The 11,816-nt window shown below is 41.8% G+C and overlaps 1 protein-coding gene across 1 annotated transcript in view; it reads right to left on the reverse strand.

The window, feature by feature from the left end:
* MRPS14 (mitochondrial ribosomal protein S14) overlaps positions 1-6,758 on the reverse strand; it is a 20,242-nt gene extending 13,484 nt beyond the window's left edge. The window contains exon 1 of the mRNA XM_010850096.1: positions 6,627-6,758. Coding sequence (XP_010848398.1) covers positions 6,627-6,671 — 45 coding nt within the window. The 5' untranslated portion in view covers positions 6,672-6,758. The remainder of the gene's footprint in view (positions 1-6,626) is intronic.
* Positions 6,759-11,816: the final 5,058 nt, after the last annotated feature.

Genomic DNA, 11,816 nt, shown 5'->3' on the forward strand with positions numbered 1-11,816 from the left:
CAAGAAAATTAGAGATACCAAGGGAACATTTCATGCAAAGATGGGCTCAATAAAGGACAGAAAAGGTACGGACCTAACAGAAGCAGAAGATATCAAGAAGAGGTGGCAAGAATACATAGAAGAACTGTACAAATAAGATCTTCACGACCCAGATAATCATGATGGTGTGATCACTGACCTAGAGCCAGACATCCTGGAATGTGAAGTCAAGTGGGCCTTAGAAAGCATCACTACGAACAAAGCTAGTGGAGGTGATGGAATTCCAGTTGAGCTATTTCAAATCCTGAAAGATGATGCTGTGAAAGTGCTACACTCAATATGCCAGCAAATTTGGAAAACTCAACTGACCTTTTCCAGTCCTGTGGTCTTTGCTTTCATTCCAATCCCAAAGAAAGGCAATGCCAAAGAATGCTCAAACTACCGCACAATTGCACTCATCTCACACGCTAGTAAAGTAATGCTCAAAATTCTCCAAGCCAGGCTTCAGCAATACGTGAACCGTGAACTTCCTGATGTTCAAGCTGGTTTTAGAAAAGGCAGAGGAACCAGAGACCAAATTGCCAACATCCGCTGGATCATGGAAAAAGCAAGAGAGTTCCAGAAAAACATCTATTTCTGCTTTATTGACTATGCCAAAAACTTTGACTGTGTGGATCACAATAAACTGTGGAAAATTCTACAAGAGATGGGAATACCAGACCACCTGACCTGCCTCTTGAGAAACCTATATGCAGGTCAGGAAGCAACAGCTAGAACTGGACATGGAACAACAGACTAGTTCCAAATAGGAAAAGGAGTACGTCAAGGCTGTATATTGTCACCCTGCTTATTTAACTTATATGCAGAGTACATCAAGAGAAACGCTGGACTGGAATAAACACAAGCTGGAATCAAGATTGCCAGGAGAAATATCAATCACCTCAGATATGCAGATGACAGCACCCTTATGGCAGAAAGTGAAGAGGAACTAAAAAGCCCCTTGATGAAAGTGCAAGTGGAGAGTGAAAAAGTTGGCTTAAAGCTCAACATTGAGAAAACGAAGATCATGGCATCTGGTCCCATCACTTCATGGGAAATAGATGGGGAACCAGTGGAAACAGTGTCAGACTTTATTTTTGGGGGGCTCCAAAATTACTGCAGATGGTGACTGCAGGCATGAAATTAAAAGACGCTTACTTCTTGGAAGGAAAGTTATGACCAACCTAGATAGCATATTCAAAAGCAGAGACATTACTTTGCCAACAAAGGTCCGTCTAGTCAAGGCTATGGTTTTTCCTGTGGTCATGTATGGATGTGAGAATTGGACTGTGAAGAAGGCTGAACGCCGAAGAATTGATGCTTTTCAACTGTGGTGTTGGAGAAGACTCTTGAGAGTCCCTTGGACTTCAAGGAGATCCAACCAGTCCATTCTGAAGGGATCAGTCCTGGGATTTCTTTGGAAGGAATGATGCTAAAGCTGAAACTCCAGTACTTTGGCCACCTTATACCAAGAGTTGACTCACTGGAAAAGACTTTGATGCTGGGAGGGATTGGGGGCAGGAGGAGAAGGGGACAACAGAGGAGAAGGGGACAACAGAAGATGAGATGGCTGGATGGCATCACTGACTCGATGGACATGAGTCTGAGTGAACTCCGGGAGTTGGTGATGGACAAGGAGGCCTGGCCTGCTGCAATTCATGGGGTCGCAAAGAGTCGGACATGACTGAGCGACTGAACTGAACAGGCACCTATATTCAGTATCTTGTAATAACCTATAATGGAAAAGAATTAAGAACACACACACAGCACCAAATATAAGCATACTGTAAATCAACTACAGTTCAATAAAAAAAATTAAAAAAGACACAAAGCGGATTCATCCTCCCACCTCGTCGCTTATCTGCCCAGTGACCATACCCCCACCCCAGAGGTACCCAGTTACTAATTTCTTTTCTGTAGCCTTCCAGAGATTTTTGCCTATAAAATACACGTACGTACTCCCTCTCCCATGTTTCTTCTCCTACCCGTTTTTTTCACATTTAACAATAGATTTTAGAGCTCTTTCTATATCCATGTTTAAAGCTTCCACATTGTTTTAGGTTGCATAATATTCCACTATATGGAAGTGACCAGGTTCAGGAGATACTATCTCAAAATAGGGCTTCTCTGGCATACTGTTTATTTCAAGCAAAAGGAATCTGAGAAACAGCAGGTGCAAGAAGGACTTTCTGACCTTCCCCTGAAACAGGTCATAAGACGCTCACATGAGAGGGTCCCTCCGTATACCCAGGGCATAAAAGAAGCATGCTTATCTCTGGAACCCGAGGAACACTGAGAAGAATCTAAATAACTGGCCATGCTAAGTTTCCTTTAGTTTTCTATACATAGCTCATGCCTTCAGTCTTACCACATTTTCCCATGACTTACCGGGCTTCATTAACCCTAGCACAAAACCCACTTAGGTTTAACTCCTTTGGTTCTTCTTCCCTTATGAAAACTCCTGTGTTGGGTAAAACTTACAAATTTGTATGCTTTTCTCTTGCTATTGACACAAGGGCTCCAGCTGAGAACTCTTTTCCTCCCCACAGATGCATCATGATTTATTATCCTGAGACCTACTGGTGGACAACTAGACCATACCTGACCAGTTATCATTATAAACAATGCTACAATGAATAATGTCTTATGTAAATCATTTCATATGTGTTTATATATATCAGCAGGGTAAAGTCCTGGAAGCAGAACTGCTGGGTCAATGGGTACTTTGCAATTGTCACTCAAAACCCATTTCTTAGCGTGAGTTGTCCAGTAACAAGACAGAGGGTCCTCGTTGTCCCGTGTTTACGTGGTGATAGCCAACAGTTCTAACAGTACACTCAGAATGCAGGCCGTTAGGAACTTAAGTCTTTCCCAAACCAGAGCAGATATTATATGTTCATTAAATTACAGCTATGGAAGATGATGATGGCTTCTTATAACTGCTGTTTTAGAAAAAACACATGTACAGCATGATACAGAACATAAAGCTGAAAATGAGACTACTAGACTAGAAAGATAACCTTTTTTCAACCTGTCAACAAAAGATAAACTGCCTTCAATGCTCAAAGTCTCAAGGGGAAATACAACTCTAAAATCATCTTTTAGAAATAAGATAGCATGTATCAAATCGATATTGAAATTTCATTCATGACTGAGTCAAATGAGTACCATGGTCACAGTGGCTGGAAATAAGCGTCATGGAAAGAGGGCTCAGGCAAGGCTTGGAAGGACTGACAGAATTCTGATACAGTTAGGAAGCGGGGGAATGCAGAGAAGGTGAAGTTTTTCCAAACCAAATGAGGAAATGGACAAGATTAGAGTGGTAAGGTTCAAGGAGGTCATTCCAGCTGAAAGAAACAATTCACCTGAAGGGGCAGTGCAGTGTCTGCTGTTACCTATGAAACTAAAAGCAAAAGAGAATTAGAAACCAAAATGAAATATTTTCCCCTTCTTTTCCAGACTATCCCTAATCAGTGTTCTATCATCTCCTAACACGTTTCTATTTATTTAAGAAGAAACAAGGAACTTTTTATTCTTTCTGTACAACTTTTTTTTTTTATGACTATAAAGGCAATACACTTTTAAAATAAACATTTACTGGTCTCTTAATTTCTTCTGTAATAGTTTATGTCCTTTGCCCACATTTCTATTATGTTGTATTTTCTTGCCAGTTTATAACAGTGCTTTACATGTTAAGATTGCTTCTATTCTGTTCTGTACATATCCTAACCTACCCCTCTCTCTCACCCCTCTTCACCTAAAACTATTCCATTGGCCTTTCTTCAACTCATGGTCTACCACCATCAGTATCTTCTAAATCCTCAACTTCTCTTAACAACTCCTCCAAATATTTGCTCAATACTTTCCCCTATAGCTCTTTTTCTCCCATGACTGGGAGGAAGCTTTCTTGCTCTTTACTGCAGCTTGCAGACTGTCCCTCCTTCCTGAGAGGAAGCTGTGACTCTTGTGCCACGGGGTTACACTTCCAGCACTGCAGTCATCTACCACAGCCCCCACCATTCCCTTTCATTTTTCACTGTCAATCCTGGCTGTCACTCCTTCTGTCTTAATTCCTGGTGATCTCAACACAAGTGAAATTATACCGCGATCTCTCCATTCCTCGAACTCTTTTCCTCCAGGCATTTTGTCCTCCACTCCTCTTTTCCTATTTACTTCCATGCTGGACCTCTTTTATTCCCAGGAGGCGAAAGTTTTCTATTATCCAGTTGTGTGTATCTCATACTCTATCACTTCTTTCCAGCATGTTTCTTCTAACAGCCTAATAACAGCCCCTCTGGAACTTTTAATCCGTTGCTCCTACCAGCTTTTCACCTCTCAGCTTCGAATTCCTATCTCCTGCTTGTGTCCTTAGTCGCTCAGTCGTGTCCGACTCTTTGCCACCCCATGGACTGTAGCCCGCCGGGCTGCTCTGTCCATGGGGATTTTCCAGGCAAGAATACTGGAATGGGTTGCCATGCCCTCCTCCAGGGGATCTTCCCGACCCAGGGATCAAACTCAGGTCTCCCACAATGCACACGGATTCTTTACAGTCTGAGCCACCTGAATTCCATGGTCTGTAAACACAATACTGTCTTTCATACACCCTCCACTCCCTGATCCCTCTTTCACTTCACCTTATTGGCTCTAATCCTTGCCACTATTCTTCTGATGTACTTTGACTATTTTACACCATCTCTTCTTTCTTTAAATCCCTGACACCTGCTCCCACATCCCCATGTTTAGCTGATGACTTCACTTTCTCTTCAATTATGAAATCAAAAGCATCTATAATCAGATATATAGAATAGACTTGTGGTTGCCAAGGGGGAGGGGGCATGGGGAAGGGCTGGATAAGGCCTTTGGGATTGGCAGATGCAAACTATTGTATATAGAATGAAAAAACAACAAGGTCCTACTGTATAGCACAGGGAACTAAATTCAATATCCTGTAATAAACCATAATGGAAAAGAATATGAAAAAATATGTGCAACTGAATCACTTATGTTAATAAATTAACATAACATTGTAAATCAACTAGACTTCAACAAAATAAATTTAAAAAGCATCTGCAATCATATAAACTACATTCCCTCCTACTATTAAAGATCTGCTCTAATACAGTAGCCACTAACCGCACATGACTAGTGAGCCCTTGAGAAGTAACTAGAAGAATGCAATTCTAAATTTTATTTAATTTTAATTAATGAAAAAATCTAAACTTAAGCAAGGCAAACACTAAAAAGTTTTAGTTTTGATAGGACTACACTTTCCATCTTAATCGTGAAAAATTTAGAATCCAAACTAAGATGTACTCTTAAGTGTAAAATACAAACCTGATTTTGAAGATTTAGCATTAAAAAAAGAATGCAAGATCTCACACATCACATTTATAGATTACATGTTGAAATACAATATTTTTGATAAACATATTTAAAATATTTTAATAAAATTAATTTCATCTGCTAATTACTTTTTTAAATGTGGCTACTCGAAAACTGTAAGTTACAAATGTGGTTGGTATTTTATTTCTATTGGACAACGCCATTACGGAGTAACTGTTCATGTTTTGAAGACCAAATAATCTAACACTAAACTCATCACCTCTTGCCTACACAAGCTACAGCTTCAGCAATTCTTCCCTCTCCTACATTATCTATTTTCCCCCCTCTACAGAATCTTTCCCTTTGACACAGAAACACGCACTGACTTCTGTCACGCTAAAAATAAAAAATACCACAAAACACCCACTCTTAACCCACCTCCTCTTCAGCTATTGACCCAATTTTTTGTTCCTTTTTGCAGCAAAACGTCTTCAAAGGTTCGTCTATGTGTGTAGTCTGTAGTTTGCAGGAAAGACAGAATGTATTTCTTTCCTCCCATTCTGTCTCTAATACTTTCACCCCCACCACACCATCGAAACTGCTATGCTGCAGGTTCCAACAATTTCCACGCTGCTAAACCCAACAGAGGGGCTATCAGGTGCCGCAGTGGTAAAGAATCCGCCTGCCAATGAAGGAGTCCCAAGAGACGCCAGTTTGATTCCCGGGTCGGGAAGGTCTCCTGGAGGAGGGCGCGGCAACCCACTCCAGTATTCTTGCCTGGAGAATCCAATGGACAGATGAGTCCGGCGGGCTACAGTGTACGGGGTCGCAAAGAGTCGGAAGCGACTGAGCAGGCACGCACGCAAACCAAACAAGCAATTCTCAGCCCTCTTTTAATTGACTTTAACCAGAGTTCCCCACTCGCGGCTCCTGGAGTGCTTCCAGGCCACCACCTCCCTCCCTCTGTTCAAGTCTCCTTTGCTCGGCTTTCTTTTAACTTTGGGAGGTTTGGGGGGCCTCATTCTTCAGACACCTTCTGTCTCCACCTACACTCGTAAAGTGGAGTCCGTCTGCAGGCTTTCAACGCCAGTCAGCTCTAAGTTTACAAATAACCCAATTTACATTTGCAGCTCGGCCCTCCCCGGAATCAAGTAGGAGGAAGGAAGTGGAGAGGAGAGAACCCTGGAACAGGTCTGCACTGGGCGCTCCTGGTGGCAGAACAGTGGAGGACCTCTGGGTTTGGAAGTTCAGAGAAGGGGAGGAGGGTATAACGGCGCGGGCCAGACCTGTCGGACGATCCGCAGCAGAGATCCGAGCATGGAAGTAGCCATCTTGTTGACCGCAAATGTCAAACCGCTGCAACTTTATTAACACTGCCGCAGACAGCGAGGACACGAGGGGCGGGACCTGGGCTGCAGGGGGCGGGTCTTTAGCGTTCGGGAAGAAGGGGATAATTAATTGGATTAGCGTTCTCGCGGTATTCAACGGAATTTGGGCAAAATAACAATCTGGAAGCTTAGCTGTGATACTGATAGTGGATTGCGACGCTCTTCACCTGTTTCTCCCTTCTTGAGCAGTTTACACACCCTCTTAAATTACCTTTGTCCTCATTCACCTCCTTTTCTTCCACCCTTTCTTACCTATCTGTTCATTGTCACCAGTGTCTCTTTCTCTAAATTCTCGCTCAACCTGCTTCTCCTGTATCCTCCATTAGTTTAGGATGCACCTTGCTAGAAGCCCACAGTTAAGGCCAGTTTTTCTCTGTCCAGTTCTTCTTTCTTCGTCCCTCGTGTAAATTTTGCAGATCTCTCTTTTCTCTCAGCTATAATGGTCTTATAATCATGTTGGTAATGGCAATGCTGTAGTTCATGTATATGTCTAGGACTTAAAATATATATTTTAAAATATGTATATTGTGTATTAGAACTTTAGGTGAAAAGCACTTAAAACATCCCCCTCCCCGGAGCAGGGGGATGGGTAGCACGGAGCTTTGCCATTTTGTTAAAATTGCTGTTTTCAGTCTGTAGTACAAGGAACTTTAAGTTCATGTTTATAACAAAAGTCCTTGGGTCTGGAATGAACCTTTTGTGGGGCTCCTTTGTATAGCAAGCAAGGCAAGTACCACCCACCTGCTGTCCTCCTAGACGAGTATCAGGGAGTATATGTTAGCTTGTCAAAGCTAGTATATTAATAGATGTGTTGATTTATGAATCTCTGTCCCTGTGTGCCATTTACCTCTACATTATTGGACAGGAGTCTTCTGGAAAGGGAAGTTGAGTGCAGACTCCTTTCTTTAGAGGTTCAAGATTTTTGGAACATGGCTTATGATCTGGGGAGGGATTGACTGAGGCCAGCTGGCAGGAAAGACCAGCATGAGCTCCTGTTAGGGTAGAATCAGAGAATTCCTGGACCAATGTCAAGCAGGCATCTAGTCCTAACTCTAGTGCATTTGATAACCTTTCTTTTCTCTCCCTACAGCTGAGGGTTATCTCCTGCAATTGTAATATGGAAGAACCTTTGTATTCTATTACAGGTTAATCACCAAAGGGATGCTACCTATAAGCTTAAATTATACATAATGGCACATTTCTGTGAAACTTTCTTGATGGCTTAGCTGTAAATAACCTGCCTGCCAATGCAGGAGATTTGTGTTCCATCCTTGGGTTGGGAAGATGCCCTGGAGGAGGAAATGCAACCCACTCCAGTATTCTTGCCTGGAAAAAATATCCCATGGACAGAGGAGCCTGGCAGGCTACAGTCCATGGGATTGCACAGAGTTGGACAGGACTGCATAACTAAGCACACAGGCACATTTCTGGGAACCCTGTCTTTCGGATAATGAGAATTAAGTTTAAGGAAAAAAACTTTATTTAGTTCACAGGAAACATCCTGACCTGGCCCCTCTGTGAATGACTGAAGGAAGGAAGAAATCAACACATCCACTCTGGAATCTGGCTGGAGCCAGGACAACCCCCTCCTGTTTTAGTGCAAAAGAAGCCTAAATTGTAACTTCAGGAAGATAGTTCTTTGGGGCGCTAGTTTCCATCTTCTCCATCTGCCAACTTTCTGAATAAGGTCGCTGTTCTTTGTCCCAGTAACTTATCTCTTGATTTATTGGCCTGTTGTCTGGTGAGCAGTATGAACTTGGACTCAGTGATGTTGCCAAAATAGTAACACGATCAGCTAACAAAATAAATGAGTCAACTTTATATGCAGCAGTCTTTTGCTTTCTTTCTGTAAAATTCCTTCTGACAGCATCTTTAAACAGCTTTGTAACTTTTTTAAAAATTGTGGTAAAATATACATAGCATAAAATTTACCATCTTAACTATTTTTATGTGTACAGTTCAATGGCATTAAGTACATTCACATTATTGTACAAACATCATCGCTGTAGATCTTCAGAATATTTTTATCTTCTCAGACCAAAACCCTTTGCCCATTAATCAGTAACTTCCCATTACCCCTGCACCCTAGACTCTTGCAATCACCATTCTGCTTTCTGTCTCTGTAAGTTTGACTACTCTATGTACCTAACATAAGTGGAATCATACACCTGTTCTTTTGTGTCTGGCTTCTTAATATCTTCAAGGTTCATCCACGTTGCAGCATGCTTCAATACTTCCTCAGTTTTTATGACTGAATAATACTCCATTGTATGGATGTTACAGCATATTGTTTCTCTGTTCATCTGTTGATAGTCACTGACTTTGCTTCCACTTTTTGGCTATTGTGAATGCCTCTGTAGATATGTATGTATTTATGTTATCTTAAATATGAGCCATGCCATGTAGGGCCACCCAAGACAGATGGGTCATGGTGGAGAGTTCTAACAAAATGTGGTCCACTAGAGAAGGAAATGGCAAACCACTTCAGTATTCTTGCCTTGAGAACTCCATGAACAGTATGAAAAAGCAAAAAGATAGGACACTGAAAGATGAACTCCCCAGGTTGGTAGGTGCTCAATATGCTACTGGAGATCAGTAGAAAATAACTCCAGAAAAAATGAAGAGATGGAGCCAAAGTGAAAACAATACCCAGCTGTGGATGTGACTGGAGATAGAAAAAAGTCCAATGCTATAAAGAGCGATATTGCATAGGAACCTGGAATGTTACATCTGTGAATCAAGGCAAATTGGAAGTGGTCAAACAGGAAATGGCAAGAGTGAACATTGACGTTGTAGGAATTAGTGAACTAAAATGGACGGGAATGGGTGAATTTGACTCAGATGACCATTATATCTACTACTGTGGGCAAGAATCCCTTAGAAGAAATGGAGTAGCCCTCACAGACAACAAGAGAGTCTGAAATGCAGTACTTGGATGCAGTCTCAAAAATGACAGAATGATCTCTGTTCGTTTCCAAGGCAAACCATTCAATATCACAGTAATCCAAATATATGCCCCGACCAGTAATGCTGAAGAAGCTGAAGTTGAAAGGTTCTATGAAGACCTACAAGACCTTCTAGAACTAACACCCAAAAAAGATGTCCCTTTCATCATAGAGGACTGCAATGCAAAAGTAGGAACTCAAGAAACACCTGGAGTAACAGGCAAATTTGGCCTTGGAGTACAAAATTAAGCAAGGCAAAAGCTAATAGAGTTTTGCCAAGAGAACGTACTGGTCATAACAAACACCCTCTTCCAACAACACAAGAGAAGACTGTACACATGGACATCACCAGATGGTCAACACTGAAATCAGATTGATTATATTCTTTGCAGCCAAAGATGGAGAAGCTGTATACAGTCAGCAAAAACAAGATTGGGAGCTGACTGTGGCTCAGATCATGAACTCCTTATTGTCAAATTCAAACTGAAATTGAAGAAAGTAGGGAAAATCACTAGACTATTCAGGTATGACCTAAATCAAATCCCTTATGATTATATAGTGGAAGTGAGAAATAGATTCAAGGGATTAGATTTATAGAGTGCCTGAAGAACTATAGACAGACGTTCATGACATTGTACACGAGGCAGTGATCAAGACCATCCCCAAGGAAAAGAAATGCAAAAGGCAAAATGGTTGTCTAAAGAGGCCTTACAAATAGCTGTAAATAGATGTAATAGATGGACAGGGAGGCCTGGCATGCTGCAGTCCATGGGGTGGCAAAGAGTCAGACATGACTGAGCGACTGAACTGAACTGAACTGAATGATATCTTAAATAGTATTACTGTGTTATTAGCCTCTTTTTATTTAGAAGAGATTAAAGCTATGCTCCCTGGCTATTTGACAAAAAGTGGGGAAGGCTGTTGACCTTACGGTTCTGGAATTCTAAGATCAGGAGAACCATCATCATTCATTCATTTATTCCTTCAGTTCAGTTCAGTTCAGTTGCTCAGTTGTGTCTGATCTTCGTAACCCCATGAACTGCAGCATGCCAGGACTCCCTGTTCATCACTAACTCCCAGAGTTTACTCAAACTCATGTCCACTGAGTCGGTGATGTCATCCAACCATCTCATCATCTGTCGTCCCCTTCTCCTCCTGCCTTCAATCTTTCCCAGAATCAGGGTCTTTTCAAATGAGTCAGTTCTTCACATCAGGTTGCCAAAGTATTGGAGTTTCAGCTTCAGCATCAGTCCTTCCAATGAACACCCAGGACTGATCTCCTTTAGGATGGACTGGTTGGATCTCCTTGCAGTCCAAGGGACTCTCAAGAGTCTTCTCCAAAATCACAGTTCAAAAGCATCAATTCTTCGGTGCTCAGCTTTCTTTACAGTCCAACTCTCACATCCATACATGACTACTGGAAAAACCCATGGCTTTGACTTAGATGGACCTTTGTTGGCCAAGTAATGTCTCTGCTTTTGAATATGCTGTCTAGGTTGGTCATAGCTTTTCTTCCAAGGAGCTAGCGTCTTTTAATTTCATGGCTGCAGTCACCATCTGCAGTTATTTTGGAGCCCCCCAAAATAAAGTCTGACACTGTTTCCACTGGTTCCCCATCTATTTGCCATGAAGTGATGGGACCAGATGCTATGATCTTAGTTTTCTAATGTTGAGCTTTAAGCCAACTTGTTCACTCTCCTCTTTCATTTTCATCAAGAGTCTCTTTAGTTCTTCACTTTCTGCCATAAGGGTGGTGTCATCTGCATATCTGAGGTTATTGAGATTTCTCTTGGCAATCTTGATTCCAGCTTGTGCTTTATCCAGCCCAGCGTTTCTCATGATGTACTCTGCATATAAGTTAAATAAGCAGGGTGACAATATACAGCCTTGATGGACTCCTTTCCCTATTTGGAACCAGTCTGTTGTTCCATGTCCAGTTCTAACTGTTGCTTCCTGACCTGCATATAGGTTTCTCAAGAGGCAGGTCAGGGGGTCTGGTATTCCCATCTCTTGAAGACTTTTCCTCAGTTTGTTGTGATCCATACAGTCAAAGGCTTTGGCATAGTCAGTAAAGCAGAAATAGATGTTTTTTCTGGAACTCTCTTGCTTTTTCCATGATCCAGCGGATGTTGGCAATTTGATC

This window comes from Bison bison, unplaced genomic scaffold (assembly GCF_000754665.1).
Source record: "Bison bison bison isolate TAMUID 2011002044 unplaced genomic scaffold, Bison_UMD1.0 scf7180017864289, whole genome shotgun sequence".
Classification (NCBI taxonomy): domain Eukaryota; kingdom Metazoa; phylum Chordata; class Mammalia; order Artiodactyla; family Bovidae; genus Bison; species Bison bison.